Source organism: Grosmannia clavigera (assembly GCF_000143105.1).
Source record: "Grosmannia clavigera kw1407 unplaced genomic scaffold GCSC_167, whole genome shotgun sequence".
Classification (NCBI taxonomy): domain Eukaryota; kingdom Fungi; phylum Ascomycota; class Sordariomycetes; order Ophiostomatales; family Ophiostomataceae; genus Leptographium; species Leptographium clavigerum.
This window is the reverse complement of record NW_014040772.1, coordinates 682,147-703,632: the sequence shown is the minus strand read 5'-3', so window position 1 is coordinate 703,632 and position 21,486 is coordinate 682,147. Positions and strand designations below refer to the sequence as shown.

General features: G+C 60.0%; 6 protein-coding genes across 6 annotated transcripts; 3 read left to right on the top strand and 3 right to left on the bottom strand.

Moving 5' to 3' along the window:
- Positions 1–1,458: 1,458 nt before the first annotated feature.
- CMQ_5971 (uncharacterized protein) lies at positions 1,459–3,960 on the top strand (the record flags this gene model as incomplete). The annotated part of the gene is made up of 2 exons (XM_014315036.1): positions 1,459–1,849; positions 1,925–3,960. The coding sequence occupies 2 exons, from the start codon at positions 1,459–1,461 to the stop codon at positions 3,958–3,960; spliced, it is 2,427 nt and encodes an 808-aa protein (XP_014170511.1).
- A 1,134-nt stretch (positions 3,961–5,094) lies between these two features.
- On the top strand, positions 5,095–7,105 carry CMQ_6052 (leukotriene a4 hydrolase; the record flags this gene model as incomplete). Its single annotated transcript, XM_014315117.1, has 4 exons — positions 5,095–5,493; positions 5,549–6,063; positions 6,149–6,255; positions 6,309–7,105. 4 exons carry the CDS (start codon positions 5,095–5,097, stop codon positions 7,103–7,105), a joined length of 1,818 nt encoding a protein of 605 aa, XP_014170592.1.
- Positions 7,106–8,080: 975 nt separating this feature from the next.
- On the top strand, positions 8,081–13,964 carry CMQ_6441 (kinesin family protein; the record flags this gene model as incomplete). Its single annotated transcript, XM_014315506.1, has 3 exons — positions 8,081–8,144; positions 8,223–12,098; positions 12,172–13,964. 3 exons carry the CDS (start codon positions 8,081–8,083, stop codon positions 13,962–13,964), a joined length of 5,733 nt encoding a protein of 1,910 aa, XP_014170981.1.
- Positions 13,965–14,573: 609 nt separating this feature from the next.
- CMQ_6192 (spermidine synthase) lies at positions 14,574–16,000 on the bottom strand (the record flags this gene model as incomplete). The annotated part of the gene is made up of 4 exons (XM_014315257.1): positions 14,574–14,851; positions 15,070–15,603; positions 15,668–15,703; positions 15,967–16,000. The coding sequence occupies 4 exons, from the start codon at positions 15,998–16,000 to the stop codon at positions 14,574–14,576; spliced, it is 882 nt and encodes a 293-aa protein (XP_014170732.1).
- A 486-nt stretch (positions 16,001–16,486) lies between these two features.
- On the bottom strand, positions 16,487–17,605 carry CMQ_6460 (nitrilase family protein; the record flags this gene model as incomplete). Its single annotated transcript, XM_014315525.1, has 1 exon — positions 16,487–17,605. One exon carries the CDS (start codon positions 17,603–17,605, stop codon positions 16,487–16,489), a length of 1,119 nt encoding a protein of 372 aa, XP_014171000.1.
- Positions 17,606–19,145: 1,540 nt separating this feature from the next.
- On the bottom strand, positions 19,146–21,262 carry CMQ_6063 (acyl-dehydrogenase domain containing protein; the record flags this gene model as incomplete). The annotated part of the gene is made up of 5 exons (XM_014315128.1): positions 19,146–19,749; positions 19,852–20,700; positions 20,768–20,830; positions 20,894–21,110; positions 21,166–21,262. 5 exons carry the CDS (start codon positions 21,260–21,262, stop codon positions 19,146–19,148), a joined length of 1,830 nt encoding a protein of 609 aa, XP_014170603.1.
- Between the last annotated feature and the right edge of the window lie 224 nt (positions 21,263–21,486).

Below are 21,486 nucleotides of genomic sequence, written 5' to 3'. Positions count from 1 at the left end.
AGCATTGACGGCTCCTGGGGGGGTTCTCGCCTCGCCATTTCCGTCCTTCCCGGCATTCCTCTAATCTCGGTACGAGCTCTGGGAGGGAAAGGAAATTCACGCGCCAAATCGGTTGACGATGCCGGCCTTTCTTGATTCTACTACGACGTATGTATCTTACAGATACATGGTACGAAAGTACGAGAGAGAGTGCTCAAAGGCCTTCTTCTGGAATTCGTCCGGCTTCCCGGAGCAGCAGCTGGTCGCCGGGGCACCGTTCTCGTCCCGGATCTCGAGCCCCCCTGTTTCGTTTGTCCTGCAGCCAGGCTTCGGTGCGAAACAGAAACCGGTAGCTTAGCGACTGTCCGGCTTGCCAAGGAATGAAAACGACACAAGAACACAAGAATAGAAACAGGACGTCCCGCGCGAGAGCACCCACCCCCCCTCCGGCTACCACACCCCTTTTGCTCTACTCTGTACCGCGGATGCGACAGACCTTCCGAGCACGGCGGCGGTGCACCATTGCAACGCCCAAAGAGGAACAGTGCACGCCTGCTGCAGTACGGAGTAGTATTCCCCCCTTCTAGGCTGGCTGTTCTGGTCTAGTCCATCGCACTGCAGCTCTGGCGTTGGCCCTGTTTCGACCTCAGGGCAAATCTCATACATACGACTACGGGCACAAAACAGCCAGGACCCCTGCCGGGATGGGGCCGATGGTGTTCTTAAGACGGCCGTGTTAAAGAAACGGGAACAGCCCTCTGGTTCTTCTGCTGGCAGGTGGAGAAGCAGTGCGCTTGGGCAGAAAAAAAACCTCCAAGAACCGAACCAGAAAGAGCTGTGTCGTTCCCATCCCAATTCAGCTTCTATACTCGGATGCTCATATTATAATAATCTGTAGTCGGATGCCACCGAGAATACTCATCACGCTATCTCGCTTGCTTCCAATCTCAATGCATCGGCCTTCTACTCATCTCCTGCGCGCAAAAGCCCCTTCACCAGCTGCAACCATAAGGTCTCCGAGCAAAATATAATACGAGTAGCGGCCGTTTGTCTGGACATGCTCGCTCGCTCTGCCGTATGGAAAGCTTCCAGACGACCCAGTTATATTGATTACACCCATACAACCTGCTTGTATCTTGCTACCCACCCCTTCACATAGCTTGCTACATATATTCGGAGTATAATACATACCCTGCACGAGAATCCCTCCCTCCTGCAACTACGGTGCCCCCCCCTCCACACCAGCCGTACTACCCTAGAACATGGACCACATTCTTAGCTGCATGCTTGATGCTGGCTACAGCCACCTTGAGCACCAAGACGCTGGGTATATAGAAAAGGCAGCTGCCTCCCTGCCCATTGACCCGCCACTGGTGAGTTCTGCATTACCCAACCTCACCCCTGCTCTGCCTTGCTTGCTGGTTATGCTGGTTTGGCTGGTCCGTCCATTTCAAGCAAGACTTGCACACTCGCACGAAGATGTCCAAAACAGACGCTCACATGTCGGTTCTCTTCCGCACCCCCAAGCAGCAGGCGCAGCAGACGCAGCAGATGCAACAACCGACGGAACAGCCAGCACAGGAGAAGCCGTATGTCTGGAGGATGTATTCCCAGACCGAACGGAAGTACCAGCTCTTCCCCAAGGACAAGCAGCAGCTGCCGCCCACCCCGGAGACGGGGCTTGACCCCGAGCAGGCCTTTGCCCTCGCCATGGGCCAGAACAGCAACGGTGCCGGCGCCGACAAGACTGCGACACCCCCCAACGGCCTTCGTCTCCGGATCAAGGAACACAACCTGACGCGCCGGCGCAAAGTCAGCGTGCCCGAGCTGGGGCCCATGACGACGGTGCAGGAGATTGCCATGGATTCACGTAAGAGCCAGCCGCCTTTTTGTCGGACCTTATTCGCGTGCAAAGCTGACCGGCGCCTGCCATTGCCTCGCATAGCCACCATTCCTGGCCGGCCACCTCTCCACGAGCGGTCCATCAGCGCGCCGGGAACCAGCTGGAGACAGCACCATCTGGTGGACTGCATGATCCCGCAGACGGTGTACGACGACGAGACGAGCGAGCCGACGGACGTTTCGGAGACCCAGCTCGACCCACCGCGGTGCAACTCGGCCCAGGCAGTGCTGTCGCCATCGACGACCAACGCCAAGGCCGCGGCCAAGAAGGCGGCAGCAAAAGCAGCTTCGGCGAAGGCGACATTGCACCACCCGCTCTCTCCCAAGAGCCTGACTCCTCTCGTGATTCCGGCCCCCCGCGTGCATGCGTCCTGTATCCGGCCGGCCATCGCCGGCCTGTCCGGCACCGGCCGAGGGATGCGTTCCGGCAGCAACTCTGCCGACTCAGCTCTGCGGTCAGCCCGCTCGGAAGACTCGCCTCGCAACCGCACGCCATTCACGCCGCTGTCAGCCTCTCTTCTGTTCACAGCACCGCCATCTGCCGTATCGGCCACGTCCAGCGCATCGACGCCTCTGAGTGCCGCGTCCACGCTGCCGACTCCCCTGTCAGCCATCACACCGATGTCAGCCACCGAGCCCCGTGCCTCGCCTAAACCCCGAGCAGCAGCAGGGGAGGGTGCGGAGAAGATGGGCGAGAAGCGGGCGATTCTTGCACGGAGCGCATCGACGAGCACCAGACCGGCTGCCAGCCATCGACGAGGCCAGTCGGAGTCGGGCAGCATCATGGAACGTGGCCGGCCACGGAAGCGCAGCGCATCGCGCGAAGGAGCGTCGACGTCTCTAGGCATCGCATCGTCAACAACGGCGATGGGCACCTCGCCGAAGCAGACGGCCAGTCTGGCGAACCGGAGTGCCGAGAGACGAGCATTCGAGCTGCTGCCTCGCGGCTGGAAGGCCCCCGAAGCGGCGGCAATGCTGGGGACGGCAGAAACGATGGCACTGGCGACACAGGCGCTGCAACAGGCGGCACGATTCGAGGTGCTGCGACGGGAGGACGTGGAGAGTCTGTCACGTGAGCTGCGCAGTCTGGACGAGCGCACAGAGTACCTTCGGAGCACATACACATCGCTGCGGTCTGGACGACGCAACCTGCACTCGCGCATCTGTCAGTACCTGCGATCGCCACGAGTGGCGCGGTTCAGCCACGACGCGATGCTGCGCCAGGAGGAAGCGCTGGCCGAGCTGGACGCCTCGATCGACGACTGGGTCACGAAGCTGGAACAGGCAGAAAACCGGCGGACGCGTGTGCGCCAGAAGCTGCTGGAGCATGTGGCCGCAGCGGCGACGCTGCCGCTGGTCGGTGCAGAGGTTTCGGGCGTCAGCGAGTCGCTGCAGATGGCCATGGGCCTGATGCAGGCAGCGAGTAGCAGCGGTGGTCAGACTGGTGTCAGCAATGCGGCGACGTCACCGAAGCCTCATCACGACGGCACCAACATGTGCACACCGCCACGAAGCCCGACCAAGGCAGCCGTGCCGACTGCCAGCAGCTATAGCCGCCTTGTGACGCCGGTCTCGTCGTCGCCGTCGCCGTCGCCACAGCGACCTATTGTGGCCCGAGTGCCGTCTGCGATCTTGGAGCAGCCGATGGTCGAGGAAGCCATGGCGATGGGCGAGCAGGAGGAACGCGAGAGGCTCGAGAGGCTGGGCGTGATGGGCTCGCCAATGACGTCGATCTCGTCGCGCCGCGTGGACGTCGAGAGCATCCGAATCTACGCGGGCGACGATGTCTATACTCTCTTGGCTGATGTCGAGAGCCAGATCACGCAGATGGGAGGCCAAGACGGAACAGCCGAAGCCGGCCTGTCGGACGAGGAGCGCAAAAACCTGCACCGGGCACATAGCCATGAACTGCTAAACGGCCGGTGTAGCGACGTCGGAAGCCGGAAGATGGCGCCTGCTCCTGCTGCTGCTGCTTCTGCTTCTGCTGCCAGGACTGCTTCGCCACCACCGGTCGACACCACCGAGATCTTTCTGACGAGTGCCGTGTTCCAGCCAGAACGCAGTGTTCTTGCCATCTGAGAGCTCACACATCCGTTGCTACACAGCCACTTGACAGCGTCAATCGGGGATTTTTTTCTTTTCTTCTTTCATTCTCTCATTCCATTCGTCTAACGATTCATACGCTCTTTTGCATCTTTTTCTGGCTTCTTGTTCCTACACATGAAACGACATGAAACGGCCGACCCGCATACAGCGTCTGGTTCTCTGTAATAGGAAGAACAGCGTTGCCTTTTGTCCTGGACCCAACTTACTCGACACCTGACCGGACCGCCGTTGATACCCTCTTCTTTCTCGCCATTCATTTACAGCTTTTTATTACTTTTTTTTTTATTTTTAACTTGGTTTCATCAGACCAAACACACTCATTGTTCACTTCAACGCCTGTCTTCATACCATGTACTTTGCATCTGCCTTGCGGCCCTCACTGCCTTCATTGTTGTCATTACCATGTCTTTTCTTGTTCTCGTCTTCATCTCCAGTGCCCTGTCACCAGACTCGGCGTAGTAACGGCCGTGTGTTCTATAGGCTTTGCTTTTGGCTCTGATTTACCTGTTTACAGGTCCGCCTCGCAGCACGAGGGGAGTAGCAGTTTTTGCGCATTTTACAGCACTGTATTTTCACCTGTCTTTCTATACTGTCATACATACTAGCCGGCCGTGCTATCAGGTACAAGGCCCATCCACAGAACTGCCTTTTTCCAGCCGTAGATCAGTCAGTGCTAAAGCCCAGCGCTATCTTAAATGGATCGCGGCGCAGGGAAGGTGGGGTCCTGCTATGTCACGCCCGCCGCACCTTCCTACATAGTGCTCTTTTTCCCACGTTCCTTTTCTCTACGACTATTGGTATCGTTTCTCCTCCTGCCGAATAGGCTGAAGTCTGCCCACAATACTTCGTATTGCTTCGTTTCCCGCCTTCTCGACTGCTCCTTTCGCTCGACCCTTGTCGCCGCCGTCGGTACAAAAGCCGGGTGTCGCTGCGTCGTCCATGCGGAGCGTCCTGGTTTTGCAAAGGACCGCCTCCGCTTCCTTTGTGCCTTTTTTGTGCCGTCCGAGCGGGTCACGTGTGAGCATCACCACCTTTACCTATCTGCTTCGACAGGACTTCCGTTCAACGCATATCGACCACTCCGCCTCGCATAGCGATCACACCGCCATGGCGAAGCGCGACTGCAGTACGCTGTCCAACTATGACGCATGGCGCACGCGGCACACGACCGCGAGCCTGCGCATCGACTTTGCCGCCCAGGTACTACGGGGTCACGTGGTGCTGGAGCTGGAGCGTCAGGCTGGCGGTGCTGGCGGCCACGGAGCGGCCGAGATCGTGCTGGACTCGAGCTACGTGGACGTGTCGGCCGTCCGGGTGGACGGTGCGGCTGTACCGTGGGAGATCAAGCCGCGCACGGGGCCGCTGGGCTCGCCGCTGCACATCGGGCTGCCGATCGCGACAGCCGGCAGCACCTCCACGTCTGTCCGCATCGACCTGGCCACGACGCCGCAGTGCACGGCGCTGCAGTGGCTGACGCCGGCCCAGACGTCCAACAAAGACGGCGCCGTTCATGTTCTCACAGGCGCAGGCGATCCACGCACGCTCGCTGTTCCCGTGCCAGGACACGCCCGACGTCAAGTCGACGTACTCGTTCCGCATCGCGTCGCCGCATCCGGTGGTGGCCAGCGGACTGGGTGTGGAAGGCGTGGAGGGCGAGGACGACAATGCACCCCCCCTCGCCCCGGGCGACACGCTCTACCGCTTCGAGCAGACCGTGCCCATCCCGGCCTACCTCTTCGCGCTGGCGTCGGGCGACATCGCGACGGCACCCATCGGCCCGCGGTCGGTCGTGGCCACAAGCCCGGACCAGATCCGGGCGTGCCAGTGGGAGTTTGAGCAGGACATGCCGCGGTACCTGGACGTGGCCGAGAAGCTGGTCTTTCCGTACCCGTGGGGCGAGTACAACGTGCTGGTCCTGCCGCCCAGCTTCCCGTACGGCGGCATGGAGAACCCGGTCTTTACGTTTGCCACGCCGACCATCATCAGCGGCGACCGCCAGAACGTGGACGTGGTGGCCCACGAGCTGAGCCACAGCTGGAGCGGCAACCTGGTGACGAGCGGCAGCTGGGAGCATTTGTAGGTTTTTTCCTCTCTTTCTTTCTTTTCTACTCCTTTTTCTTCTCTTTTCTTCTCATCTTCTCCTCTTCCACTGACAACTCAGCTGGCTCAACGAAGGCTGGACCATGTACCTGGAACGCCGCATCATCAGCAGCATCCACGGCGCAGCTCACTTTGACTTTTCCGCCGTCATCGGCTGGAAGGCACTCGGTATGTAGAGAACAAGGCAACAAAAATGTTGGGCACACTGCTAACCCGCGCAGAGGACGCGGTAAACACGTACGGCCCGACGCACAACTTCACCAAGCTCTGCATTAATCATGAGGGCATCGACCCGGATGACGCCTTCAGTACCGTGGCCTACGAGAAGGGCTTCCACATGGTGTACTACCTCGACAGGCTGGTCGGCCGCGAGAACTTTGACAAGTTCATCCCGTACTATTTCACCAAGTGGAGCCGCAAGTCGCTGGACTCGTTTGAGTTCCGCGACACCTTCCTCGAGTTCTTTGGCCGACCGGAATATGCCGCTCTCAAGGACGACATCGCGTCGATCGACTGGGAGAGCCGGTTTTACACGCCGGGCCTGCCGCCGAAGCCGGACTTTGACACCTCGTTGATCGATGTCTGCTACGAGCTGGCAGCCAAGTGGAAGGGCAAGGACTACGTCCCGACGGCGGCCGATGTGCACGGTTGGGTCGCGAACCAGAAGCTGGTCCTGCTGGGCGAGCTGCAGAGCCTCGAGCAGTCCATCACGGTCGAGCAATCGCGAAAGCTGGGGACGGCCTACGGGCTCGTCGACTCGGCCAACGTCGAGCTCAAGTCGGCCTACTATCTGGTGGCCCTGCGGGCCAAGGATGCCAGCACTTACGAGGGTGCTGCCGAGCTGGTCGGCTCCGTCGGCCGCATGAAATTTGTCCGGCCGCTGTATCGCGCCCTCAACGAGGTCGACCGCGACCTGGCCGTGCGCACGTTTGAGAAGAACCGCGACTTCTACCACCCGATCTGCCGGGCCATGACCGAGAAGGATCTAGGCCTGAGCGAAGACGGCAAGAAGGCATGAACATGCGCAAGAACAGACAACCGTCCAATACCGTAGAAACAAGTAGACAAGTTGATCGCCTTGATAGACGGGCTGCAGCCTTGCTGCCGTGGCATTGATAGCGCAATCTCCACGTGAAAAGGAGCAATTTCCCACTATGACGAAGTCCGGCCGAGCCAATTAGGGGGCACAGAAGCTGGACGGAAAGCCTCGGTTCCGTACTTTGTACCGATCCACATAATAGGAAAGTGAAAGAATATGGAAGGCGCGCGCCGCGTGGGCCAAATTTTGTTTGACGCGGGAACTACGGAGACTGTCATTTGCGCACATAGAGCCAAGTGTGGTCCTCGCTCCTTCTTCCAGCGGCCACGACTCGATCTCCCGACGCGACAGTAGCACTGTGCCGAATGCTCCTTCCTCTCGACGTCGGACTCGCCCGCCACACCGCCACGTGAAAACGACGAAACCCGCTGACGACCTTTTGACGACGACCATTGATCATCTCCATATTTCCATCCTCGATCCTCGCCGTCTCGACAGACCCGCGCCGGCGCCGGCCTGATTCCGCCGCTTCGGTGTATGTCTCTACAGCTCTCGACACGAATCCCGATCGCCGTGTCCCAATCTCTCCCAAGCGTCGCCACTTTTGGGGGGCGGAGGGGCCGATTCTGTTCATGCAGCAACGGGCCTCAGCTGTCCAGCCGCAACCGACGCTACGATCGCGAGACATGTGCTGGAGCCGACAGCTGAACTCTGCACCGTTCTGGCCGTCCGCAGACTCCGGCCTTTTACCCTGACACGTCTTTGGCTCTGGTCGGCAGATTCTCCCACACTAAGCCGGCCATCGAAAGTACGAGCACACTTTATCCTGAGCACGGCACGACGGTACAACACGGCACACCGGCTGCTTCCGTCGGCCTCCTTGTTGCGTAGACAACCTAGCAGCGAGAGGCTTCGCTCCCTTGGGCGGAGTCTCTGCTTGAGCTATCGCCCGACATGGCTCCAGGCGGTGGCGGAAACATCAAGGTGGTAGTCCGGGTTCGCCCTTTCAATGGACGAGGTAAGCATGCTACGAAAAGCGGCCAAGACAGCGCGACGGGTGTGTGGACTTGCTGCTGACCGTGCTTGCGCCCTGTAGAACTGGACCGCAATGCCGTGCGCATTGTCGAGATGCGCGGCAACCAGACCGTCCTCACGCCGCCGCCAGACACGCATCAGGCGGGAGGAAAGGGAGGCAAGGACCAGAAGGGTGGCAAGGACATGGCGCCCAAGGTCTTTGCCTTTGACCGGTCGTACTGGAGCTTCAACAAGAGCGATCCGAACTACGCCGGCCAGGACAGCCTGCACGAAGACCTGGGCCGGCCGCTTCTGGACAATGCCTTTCAGGGGTACAACAACTGCATTTTTGCCTACGGCCAGACCGGTTCGGGCAAGTCGTACTCCATGATGGGCTACGGCAAGGAATACGGCATCATCCCGAGCATCTGCCAGGAGATGTTCACGCGCATCGAAGAGATGCAGAAGGACAAGACGCTCAAGTGCACCGTGGAGGTGTCGTACCTCGAGATCTATAACGAGCGCGTGCGCGACCTGCTGAACCCGTCGACCAAGGGAAACCTCAAGGTCCGCGAGCATCCGTCCACGGGCCCCTACGTCGAAGACTTGGCGAAGCTGGTCGTCAGCAGCTTCCAGGAAGTCGACCACCTGATGGACGAGGGCAACAAGGCCCGCACGGTCGCGGCGACCAACATGAACGAAACGTCGAGTCGCAGTCACGCCGTGTTCACGCTGATGCTGACGCAGAAGAAGCACGATGTCGAGACCAAGATGGGGATGGAAAAGGTCGCCAAGATCAGCCTCGTCGATCTGGCCGGTTCCGAGCGAGCGACATCCACGGGCGCGACAGGCGCCCGGCTCAAGGAGGGCGCCGAGATCAACCGCTCGCTCTCGACGCTGGGCCGCGTCATCGCCGCGCTCGCCGACCTCTCGACCGGCAAGAAGAAGAAGGGCGCGGCCAGCCAGGTGCCGTACCGCGACAGTGTCCTGACCTGGCTGCTCAAGGACTCCCTGGGCGGCAACAGCATGACGGCCATGATTGCGGCCATCAGTCCGGCCGACATCAACTACGACGAGACGCTGAGCACGCTGCGCTACGCCGACTCGGCCAAGCGGATCAAGAACCACGCGGTCGTCAACGAGGACGCGAACGCGCGGATGATCCGCGAGCTCAAAGAGGAGCTGGCCGTGTTGCGGGGCAAGCTCGGGGGCGGTGCTGCGGGTGCCAGCGTGGCCGGAGCGGCCGGCGTGCCGCCCGACGAGGTGTATGCCGAGGGCACGCCGCTGGAGAAGCAGATTGTCAGCATCACGCAGACGGACGGCTCGGTCAAGCGGGTGTCCAAGGCAGAGATAGCCGAGCAGCTCGACCAGAGCGAGAAGCTGCTGACGGACCTCAACCAGACGTGGGAACAGAAGCTGGCCAAGACGGAGGAAATCCACAAGGAGCGGGAGGCCGCGCTGGAGGAGCTGGGCATCAGCATCGAGAAGGGCTTCATCGGGCTCAGCACGCCCAAGAAGATGCCCCATCTGGTCAACCTGTCGGACGACCCGCTCCTGGACGAATGCCTGGTCTACAACCTGAAGCCGGGGACCACTACGGTCGGCAATGTGGAGTCCAACGCGGAACACCAAGCTAACATCCGGCTGAACGGATCGCGGATCCTGCATGAGCACTGCACGTTTGAAAATGCGCCGGACGGCACGGTGACGATTGTGCCGATGGCCGAGGCGCCGGTGATGGTGAACGGGAAGCGGATCACGGAGCCTAAGCAGCTGCACTCTGGTTACCGTGTCATCCTCGGCGACTTCCACATCTTCCGCTTCAACCACCCGATGGAGGCGCGCGCCGAGCGGGCAGAACAGAGCCTTTTGCGGCAGTCGGTGACAGCCAGCACGCTGCAGAGCCTCGACCGCAACACGTCGCCGTCGCCGAGTCCGCGGCCGGGAGCCGGACACGAACGGTCGATCAGCAAGGCCGGATCAGAGTTTGGGTTTGGCGGGAGTGACAGCCGGCCAGAATCGCCGTCGCCATTTGCACGGTTTGGCCGTGACTCGGACTGGTCGCTGGCGCGTCGCGAAGCGGCCAACGCGATCTTGGGGACGGACCGCAACGTGGCCAGCCTGACGGACGAGGAGCTGAACACGCTCTTCGAGGAGGTGCAGCGGGCGCGGGCAGAGCGAGTGACGAACGGGCGCGAGGGTGACGAAGACCTGGAGTCGATGGCGTCGTATCCGATCCGGGAGAAGTACCTGTCGACAGGGACGCTGGACAACTTCTCGCTCGACACGGCGATCACGATGCCGACGATGCCATCGACGCCGAAGCAGGGCGAGGTGGACGACCGACTGCGCGAGGTGCGCGAAGAGATGCAGCTGCAGCTGGAGAGGCAGAAGGAGGAGTTCCAGGACCAGCTGAAGAGTGCCGAGGTGGCTAACGTGGAGGTGGAGGAGATCAAGGTGGAAAAGGAGCGGATGGAGGAGACGCTGCGGACGCTCAAGGCGGAGATGCAGAAGCAGCTGGAGGTGCAGCGACAGGAGTATGAGGAGAAGATGGAGCGGCTCGACCCGCTCAAACGCCCCAAAGCGAAGCCGAAGCTGTCGGAGGAGGAGATGGAGCGAGCGCGACAGGTGGTGAAGCGGTGGCGTCGACGGCACTATGTGCGGATGGCCGAACAGGTGCTGCAGCACGCGGCGACTCTGAAGGAGGCGCAGATCCTGAGCCACGAGCTGAACGGAGACGTGGTGTTCCAGTTTGCGACGGTGGATTTGGGCCACGGTCTCTGCTCGTCATACGACATGGTGCTGAACGGGCTGGTGAGCGAGGGTGACGACGTGGCGCTGGAGGAGGCCCCGAAGCCGTGTGTGGGCGTGCGGCTGATCGACTACAAACACAACGTAGTGCGGTTGTGGAGCCTGGAGAAGCTGGAGGAGCGGGTGCGGCGGATGCAGCAGCTGCACCAGTGCCTGGACGACCAGCCAGAGCACCGGCAGCAACACGTGGACGAGGACGACCCGTTTGCGGAAGAGGCAATGCCGGAATACACGCTGATCGGCGATGCAGACGTGCCGCTCAAGGCGGTATTCGAGTCGCGGGTGCAGGACTTTGCAGCGTTGGACGTGGTGTCGCCATACACGAACCAGGCGATCGGGATCATCCGGCTGGCATTGGAGCCATCGAGCGCGCGGGCGCCATCGAGCACGCTCAAGTTCAACGTGGTGATGCATGAGATGGTGGGCTTTGCAGAACGCGAGGGCACAGAGGTGCATGCGCAGCTGTTCATCCCGGGTGTGTCGGAGGAGGACGGAATCACGACAACGCAGATGATCCGGGACTTTGACGAGAGCCCAGTGCGATTTGAGAGCGTGCACAGCATGAGCATGCCGCTGTTCGGGCCACAGGACGTGACGCTGCGCGTGGCCGTGTTTGCGCGGGTGTCAGCGATGCACCTGGACAAGCTGCTGAGCTGGGACGACATGCGGGATGCAGTACCGATGACACGCGAACGGGCACCACGAGCCGCGCGCATTGCTGAGTCACAGTTCTTTACGGAAGAGCGGCACGACGTGCTGGCGCGGCTGCAGGTGCTGGAGATGAACGAGGAGGGCACATACATGCCGGTAGAGGTGGCACAGACAAGCGAGCTCGACACGGGGACGTTCCAGCTGCACCAGGGGATCCAGCGGCGGATCACGATCACGCTGGCACACAGCTCGGGCGACCTGCTGCCGTGGGACGGGGTGTCATCACTGCGGGTAGGCAAGATCCAGCTAGTCGATGCGGGCGGGGCGGGATGCTGGAGTCGGCGACAGTGCAGGCGACGACGGCGATGGACGGGGACGAAAACGGGGCCAGCAGCAGCGACAGACACGGCAATGCCAGTCGACGTGGGGCTGAAGCTGGTATCGGCACCGTCGCTGCAGAGCCATGCGGACGGGACGCGGAGCATCACGATGACGGGTCAGTGGGACTCCAGCCTGCACAACTCGGCGCTGTTGGACCGGGGTGACGGCGGACAAAGTGCCGGGTGCAGATGACGGTGTGGTGGGAGATCAGTTCGGAGCGGCTGGCGGAGCCGATGAAGTTCTGGGCGACGGTGTGCTGCCAGATCCTGTCGCGGCCTTTGTGCGGCAGCCGTCGATGTTGTCGGCGCTGTGGCAGTCGGTGCGCTTTGTGCGGGCGTCGACGGCCATCTACACGATCACGATGCGGCCAGCGCCGATCAAGCGGGTCGGCGATCTCTGGCGCATGAGCAGCCAGCACGACTACGTCAAGGGCGAAGAGAACCTGGCCGCCTGGACGCCGCGGGGCGTCTCGCTCGTGAGCGACTACATTGTCGGGCGCAAGCGGCGGCGCCGGATGGCCGAGATCGGGGCGGCCGCGAACACGCTGAAGCGCATCGGACTGCCGATACCGCGGTCGCAGCCGCTGGACGAGGGCCTGGACGGGCTGTCGGGCTTGGGCCTGGGCCGAGACGACGAGATGGACTCGATCGATGAGCTGCTGCGAGACTCGCCCGAGCCAGAGGCAGAGGAGACAGCAGGAGAAGAGGTTGGGGCGGCAGGAGGCCCGGAAAAGGCGGAGACGACAGGCACTCCGGCAGAGACGGAAACAACAGAAGAAACGGCAGAGACAGAGACGACGGGAGCAAACACCCCGGCAGAGGGAACAGGAGACTCAACAGAAGCAGAGACAACAGGAGCAACCACCGCGGCAGAGAGACCTGCAGACACTGCAGAGATGCTTGCAGAAACACCAGGCACACCAGGCACACCAAACACACCAGACACTACTTCCCCATACTCTGATGACGAAACACGGCTTCTGAAACGATGCGTCAAGCTCTGGAAAAAATACCCCGATCCACTAGCCCAGATCCTGAGCTCGGAAAACACAAACCCGCCAGCGAACGGGGTGATCACGGACTCTTCCGAGCCGCCAAGCCTCATCACAACCGTCATCCGCGTGCCCAAGAACCGCAAGGTGATGAAGGGCGGATACTTGCTGGTGCCGAGCACCGATGCGACCCGATGGATCAAGCGTTTCGTCGAGCTCCGACGGCCCTACCTGCACATCCACAGCATCACGGACGGCGACGAGGTGGCCATCATCAGCCTGCGCAACGCCCGCATCGACAGCGACCCAGGCATCCTCGGCCTGCTGGAGAGCCAGCATCCCGACTACCGCCACAACGGCTTCGACATCCGAGACCTCCAGGACGACCACGGTGATAGCCGCGATAGCCGCCGGATCGAAAACGGCCGGACCACCGGCTATGCCAACGACGACAGCACCGAGTACGGCGGCTCGGACACGAACGGGAGCGAGGGCCAGCGCAACCGGGACGCGTCTCCGACCGACTCGATGGGCACGTCGCCCCCGGCCCTCTCGCCCGTACAGGGTCGTCATCGGCGCAAGTCCTCCAGCCTGGGCGCATTCGCGTCGATGTGGACTGGAGGCGCCAGCCACAGCCACAGTGCCAGTCAGGGCCAAATCGGCAACGGCCGCAACGGGCAAAACGGTCAAAACGGTCAAAACGGTCAAAACGGTCAAAACGGGAGCGGCCAGAACGGTCGGAATGGCCGGAACGGAAAGCACGAGCGGGGAAAGAACGACCGGAATGGCCGGCCGGGACTTCAGCGACTCAGCGAACGGTTGCAGGCCGGCGTGTTTGCCATCTATGGGACGGACAACACCTGGCTCTTTGCCGCTCGCAGCGAGCGCGACAAGCTGGACTGGATCGCCCGGATCGACCAGAGCTTCACCATGGCATCCAGCGTGCCGTCGCTGGCCCCCAGCCGCGCCGCCAGCCCGGCCATCTTCTGAGCCGTCCGGCTGTTGATGATGCCACGACCAATTCGAGTGTCTTTCTGTACCCGTTTCGCGATCCCGCCCAATCGCTTGCTTTCTCTTGTCCAGAATGTCAGCCCTCCCTCCTACTGGCCTGTCCTTTTGCCCTGGCTTGATTGGATTCTGCAGCCATGCAAGGACATATACCCGCCATCCTCGCCCACCGTTTTTCTTTCTTGTCATGTTGTCATTTTGTCGTTTCGTTTGTTTCGTCCATCTCACGAGAGGCAACCGGCCCCGGCCGGCGCGAATGTAAAGCACGATGTATGTAGAGGCTGGGGATGTACAATGATCAATGATGTTGTACGAATAGGACCACAAGACAATACAGAACATGCTCTTTTCTTCAGGCGACAGGGGGCGTGACGACGCATCCTATCCGCGTGCTGTGTGCTGTAGATTGGCAGTGCCGCAAGGCCGGGATAGCAGGCCGAGAGAGGGGCTCTTCTACGTTTAGGACACACAAGTGACAGGTGACCATTTCAAGCCTTATATTGTCCGTCCAGCTTTTGTCTATAAACCCAAATACCAAAGGAGGAGCACGCCTCCGGAACCGCAAATCCACCCCTGCTTCTGCTCGAACATCTACTGCAGCGCCTTGGCCGCAAAGGTCGGCAGCACAAAGCTGGCCTTGTGGATCTCGGCGTTGTAGTACCGGCACAGCTTGGCCTCCTCCTCGGCCGTCCAGGACCGCAGGGGCATCTTGAGGTTGGCGTTGGGGTCCTTGCTGCAGACCATGAAGCCGATCTGGCCCGATGGGTACGTCGGAATGCTCGTGTAGGCGTACTCGGCCACGGGGAAGACCTCCTTGCAGTCCTTCTTGAGCTTGGCGATGAGCGGCAGGTGCAGCCACTGGTTCTCGGCTGTACGTTCAAACGGTTAGCAGGCAACGCTGTCTTTTTGCGACGGAAAGCAAGCCTTTGCCAAGGGCAAAGGGAGAAGAGAGAAGAGAGGAAGGAACAGAAAGAAACCCCCCGGAACTGCAAGATCCCCCCGGTCTGGCTTCGATCGGGAGCCCGGCACACAGCGACCCATTGGGAGGACCGTAAGAAAGGAAAAAAACCTGGGCAAGGGAACATACAACCTTGGGTAGTAATGACGCCGCCCTCGCGCAGAGCGCTGTGCAGCAGCTGGAAGTAAGGCTTCTGGAAGAGGCTCTCGGCCGGGCCCTCGGGATCGGACGAATCGGTGATGATGACGTCAAAGTGGTTCTTGTAGTCGTCGAGGAACTTGAAGCCGTCGCCGACGTGGACCTTGACCTTGGGGTGGTCGAAGCCGACGGACATGCCGGGGAGGTACTGCTTAGAAACGCGGATGACGGCCTCGTCAATGTCGCACAGCGTGGCCTCCTCAAGGCACTCATGCTTGACGACCTCGCGGAGGACACCGCCGTCGCCGCCGCCAATCACCAGCACACGCTTCGGGTCGGGGTGTGAGTGCATGGCCAGGTGCGTGATCATCTCCTGGTACGAGAATTCGTCGCGCTCTGTGCACTGGATCACGTTGTCCAGCACGAGCACCTTGCCGTAGTCGGTCGACTCGAACACCAGCACATCCTGGTACTTGCTCTTCTCGTGGTGGAGCACCTTCTTGACCCGCAGAGTCATGGCCTGACCTGCAGTCGGAGCGTTAGACTGGTCATGGCCATGGTCAAGGGGAGCCTCTTCACAAGTACGTACCAGGCCACATCTCGGAGATCTCGCGGAACCAGCCATCTGCGCAAACAGTGTTAGTCGATACACAAGAGGGGAAGATAAGCGATAGTCGATAAGATAGAGAGGAGGGGCGTAAAAACTAGCAGAACATGGCCGAAGCTGGGTTGAAGACAACAGGGAGGATAGAGATAGAGGGGGTAATCGAAGGAGAGGGTAATTGAAGAGAGGTTGGACAGAGAACGACATCGAGGGAGCAGTAGACGAAAAGACGAATGCGACAGGCTCGACACTGCTTGAGACGTCATTCTCCAGCAAAAACATACCCTGGATGGTGGCATGGGTGATTTCGTTGGACATTTTGGCGGCTGGGTGGGTGTGAGAGATGCTGACTGCAAACTGACGGTGTTGTTGTTGCGACGACGAGTTCGAAGAAGTCCGGGGACAGAAGGGGAAAAGTCTTCGCGGTCCTTCTTTTAATAGGTGAAGCGCCAGACGAGTTGTGCCCATTTATGTGGAGAACTAGTCGACGAGGAGGGTTGAAAAAAATAGGACAAAGAATTTTTCAACGGACATGTGCCAAGGTTTATTAGGCATCGCCCAGGCGGGCATTCATCCTGGCTTCTATACGGAGCACAGCATTTGAGACTATGGATTAATTAGGAAGGTACTGCCAAGACCATGGCTTCTCTACTGTAACCCCTAGTATCTACAGGCAATCCGTTAAGCGTAACATCTTCTTTCGGAGCTGCTGGCAACGGACCAGAAAACGGTCGGGATTCGATGAAATTGGTTACACAGTCCATAACCAAAGAGAATTGGTATTTATCTTTGACACCACACCTTCTACTCCGCGAAGCGCACGTTGCCGGCACTGACGTCTGGATAGACGTCAAAGCGCCGCTGTTCGCGTAGGGGAATTCCAGTGCGGGTTTCTTCGATGCGGCCAGCGCTGAGCTCGGCTGCGACAATGGTCTCGGACTCGTCGGCCTCGACCAGCACTGTGCCCATGGGATCGGAGACCAGGCTGTGGCCATACGCGTGGTAGCTGGCGGTGATATCGAGGGCCGGACTGCAAAGGGCCACGTAGACCTGGTTGTCGATGGCCCGCGAGCGGCCCAACAGCTGCCAGTGCAGCGGGCCGGTCGTCGTGTTGAAGGCGCCGGGGTAGACGAGGGCGAAACAGCCTTTGCGGGCGGCCACGGTGGCGAGTTCGGGGAACCGGATGTCATAGCAGATCGCCACGGCAATCTTTCCGTACTCTGGCAGGTCGACAATCGTGATCTTGTTGCCGGGCGACAGCACGTCTGACTCGCGGAACCGGATGCGCCCGGGGATGTCAATGTCGAACAGGTGCACCTTGCGGTGTGTTGCCAGGAGCGTGCCAGCCGGCGAGAAGGTCAGCGACGTGTTGTAGTACTTCTTCTTGCTCGATCCAGAGCTGTCGGAATCGGGAGTCTCGACCAGCTCGGGAATTGACCCGCCCACCAGGTACACGCCCGCCTCCTTGGCCATGGCCGCGAGCGCGTGGTAGCTCGGGCTCGCCTCGGCCGGTGGCGGCGACGGTTGAAGAGACTCCGCATACGATGGGAAAAAGTCGCAGCCGTACGGCGAGTTGAAGCACTCGGGCAGCACCACAATCCCGGCGCCGCCTCGCGCTGCCTCTAGCACCTTTTCACGTGCGTGCGCCAGGTTGGCCGCCTTGTCCGCGCCGCTGGCCAGCTGGACACAGGCCAGCTTGACGGGCCGCTTCAGCAACGGCAGTGAAGAGGCCATTGCTGCCGTTGTCGTGAATCTGCACGATGGCGATGTCTGAGAGAGGAGAGGAGCGGCCCGGCGACAGAATCCGGCAATCGGTCGGCTGGCACAGGTGGCTGGTCGTGTGGCAAAGCTGCGGGTGACTGGTGCTGTGCGAGGGGCGGTAGCAAAGGGAGTTCGGGAGTTCAACAGAGCTCGAGGCCGCATGACTTTGTCGAAAAGCTTCTCAAACGGAGGATGACAAAGATTGCAAAAGGAGACTCATCAGAGCTGTAACGAGGGCAGGTGGGGGGGCATTGCGCCAGTATCGGGAAGGCGGGGCCGTTGGCCGGAAGCTTTAGCGAAGGCATTATTGGCTGGCACTCAGGACTTCCCGATCGGGAAGCTTTTACACGGATAGCTACTTCCACCTCGGCGGGCGTCAGGCCTACGACTATGCCGTCTCTTCTGGTAGGACACTTGTCATTTCAACGTCTCTATTTTCATCGTCCACATTTGCGGCTATCGGCACAATGAACTGGTTCGGAGCACCATCACGGCCATGGCAGCGTCGTCAAGACGACAGCCTGCAAGCCAAGCAGTCCAAGTCGGAAAGCGATGCGAGAAGTCGCATTCTGCGCGAGATTTCCGGTCGAAACCAAATGTCTGACGACCTTCCGCCTTCTCAGTGCAAGTATCCCTACGGCTTGGGCAGACCAGAGCCACGACCGGAAATCGGGTGCCCTCTGGCCGTTCCTCCGGAGCCACCCCGTCCGGCCAGCAGACAGACACAGAAGCGGACCCACGAGGAGCAGGAAGACGAGCTGAGGCTTAAGAAAAGAAAACTTTTGAACATGGACGACTGGACAGGTGCTAGTCTGAGGAGGCCTCTTGACATGCATTTTGCACCTCTCGACGGTGACGCCCCGGTTTGGGGGTGGGGAGAAGCAAAGAATGCGGCACGCAGTCCTACCGTCCATTCTCGACTGGCAGCAGCCATGAAAACCTCTACAGCCCGAGAATTCAATGTGATGTCAGGTCCAGGAAACTGCGATCCCAGACCTTCCAGCCGCGGACAAGAACCGCCAACCAGCCAAACCTGGGCTGGATCGTTTCGTGGCACAAGAAATGCTCCGTCAGCCAATACATCGCGGTCGCTGATGGCTCAAGGCTTGCAGAACGAGCCTCCATTGACACAGGCCGACAACATTGCCGCTGTCTCGCCACCCACAGTATTTTCAATCCCGTCAACGCCTCTTGCACAACGGACACACTGGGACAAAACTGGAATACAGAACAGCAGCAGTACTTACCAGGAAAGATTCGAGAACGTGGGCAAAACGTCGTCTCTCCTCTATTCAAGTTTGAGCCCACAAACTCATGGGACAGTACTCGAGACGCCCCAATCGTTGGCTGTTTGTGTTGACGAGGTTGAAGCGGCGGATATCGACGTCAACAATTCTACCGAAGGCGCCTTTGACTTCAAGAGTAAGAATGCCGTAGAACCCGATAAAACTAGGAGTGAAGCTTTTGCCGTTAAACGGTTGGACATCAGGAGCATTCCAGACTACACCGACGATCCCATTGAGGAGGATTCGTCAGACCAAGAACTCGCTCGGCATAGAAATGACAAGAAAAAAGCTGCAGCAATGTTTCGGCCGCGAAGGATACTTTGAGCGCCTTCTCTCGGTCCTCTAGCACACGAAATGGCCAAAAGAAATGCATTTGCTCTTGTCAAGAAGCTATCTATTTAACCATCAAATAGCAGTTACAGTTTGGCCGAGGCATCCAGTCGTGCTTCCGGGCCCGTTTGCCCATAGACGACAGTAACGTCTGTGGCAAAGCCTTCCTGAGCGGTCAAATTGGCACGTTGCTCTACAAAGCCCTTCTTTGCGAGGAACCGGCGGGACATAGCTGCAGCCTCCGGTGCGCTATCACTGCGGGCATCGACCAGCAACAGTCCGGCGATGAGGATATCGGCAGCGGAAAAGAGGACGTTGCGTGCATCGGCGAGGAGACTCTCACGAGCGGCTCCGTCGCGGCTGGCAGCTTCGATGCGGAGGCGCAGGTCCGTCCAGCTTTGTCTGACGGCGTTGGAGTCGGAGGACACAGTGATCGTGACCAGCCAGTCCAGCGCATTCAAGCTGGCAGGCCCAACGGCTGAACTGGTCAAAGTGCGCAGAAGATCGGTGCTAAGAACGTCAGTGGTACCCTCCCAGATGGCGTTGACGCAGCCATCGCGGAAGAGGCGGGCAAGGTTGAGCGGTTCAGTCTCGTGGTTGAGCAGGTAACCGACACCACCCAGTGCCTCCATGCAGGCGCCATGAAGCAGTGGGACGGCTTGCTTGCAGCAGTATGCCTTGTGCAGGGAGCTAAGGGCACGCAACAGAGGGGCAACGAGATGGGAAGGGGGTTGGAGGGAGGGAACGGGCAGCTGATCAGATCTTCTAGTGCGTCCGAGCCTCTCTTCCAACCCCATAATGTACGCTGTGTACATTGTCAGCAGCATCATGCCATGATACTCGCCCGTGAGATCGGCCAGCGTTCGCATGTGCAGCGGGCTCTTATACAACGGCATGCGCGAGCGGCCGCCAGGACCACCGCTAACATGACGCACCAGGGCATAGGCCTTGGCGACACCCAAGGCACGGCCAGCCAGACCCAGACATGCAACAGAGCAGTGGACGCGTGTGATAGCCAGCATAGTTGCGATCTCGCGGATGCCGTCACCCTCGCGACCGATCAGCCAAGCGCGCGTGCCGCGCAGCTCCAACTCAGCTGTCGGTACCGGCCGTGTGCCAAACTTGTCCTTGAGCCTCTGTATGCGCACACCGTTGAGTTCCGTGTTGTTGGGGCCAGCCATGGCTGTGGCCGGTGAGGAGGCTCTTCGTCGGCGCCGCATGGGCGCGAAGAAGGCCGACAGGCCCTTGGACGAGTGTGTGCGGGCCAGCAGGATGGCCATGCCGGCGTCGGTCGCAGACGAGAACCACTTGAAGCCGTCAATGGCCCAGGGGCCCAGCGGGTCCCCGTTGGCATCCACATCGTCATCTCCGCCGGCTGTTGCGCCCACATACGTTGCCACCGTTTCGGTCTGCGACACGTCAGAGCCGCCAGGCCGCTCCGTCATCCACTGGCCACTGGTCCAGGCGCCAGCCGGGTTGAGCGAGGTGAGGCGCTCGAAGGCGGCTTGGAAGACACGCCTCTCGACAGGCTCCAGCCGGTCCGGCTTAGCCGTCAAATGGCGCTGGAGCAGGCGGGCAGCACCGTCGGTCATGGCTCCGGGACACGTGGTGCTGGCAGCTGATGCCTCCCAGAGATGAAAGCTGCATGATTGTACTGTCAGCGGAAACGGGAAGAGCTGTTAGAATTCAGGGAGTTAGTTGAACTCACCGCATCATCTGCAGCAGCCGAGAGTGGGCACCATAGTCGGTGGTGTAATTGTACGCAACGATCCTGTTTGTGCGAGCAGTCAGAGGAAAGGAAGAAGACCAGAACTGACGACACAAGATTGCTCACCCTTTCTCTATGCCAAATGCCTGCAGGCTTCGCCAGCCCTCACCCGTGACCAGTTCGCTCATGGGTCGGCCAAACGCATTATGGCCTCCGCCACGAAGGTACGGCAGGTTTCGTTCGGCATCGGTGATGTAGTCGAAGATGCGTGGCTCAAGAACGTCAGCGCCGAGTTGAGCCAGCTCTGGTTCTACCTGCTGTCGCAGATCTGCCGGCACGAGCACTGGCTGGATCAGTAGATGTGTGAAGGGAAAATCAAGGGGAATATGTCTTCTCACACTTCAGAACCCTCTGAAAGCTGACGTCATCGAAGAACTGGTTTCGCAGCTCTGGCAGCTCCTGGAAAAAGCCCGTGTCAGAACTTGAAGGCTCCATTGTGTCTGCGATCAGTTCTGTCTGCACAACAACTTTGGGTCCTGGCTTTGGAGATGACAGGCATGGTTCTGCTAACCTCCGCATCTGACGTGCCGAGGCTACATACGGAGTACCCCATAGACCATTCACTGTTTGCCGTGCATTGGTTGCGGTAAGCATATGCGGGGCACTGAAGCTATGTATGGAGTACAAGGCTAGCTGGCAGCTTTATTAGTCAAGATCAC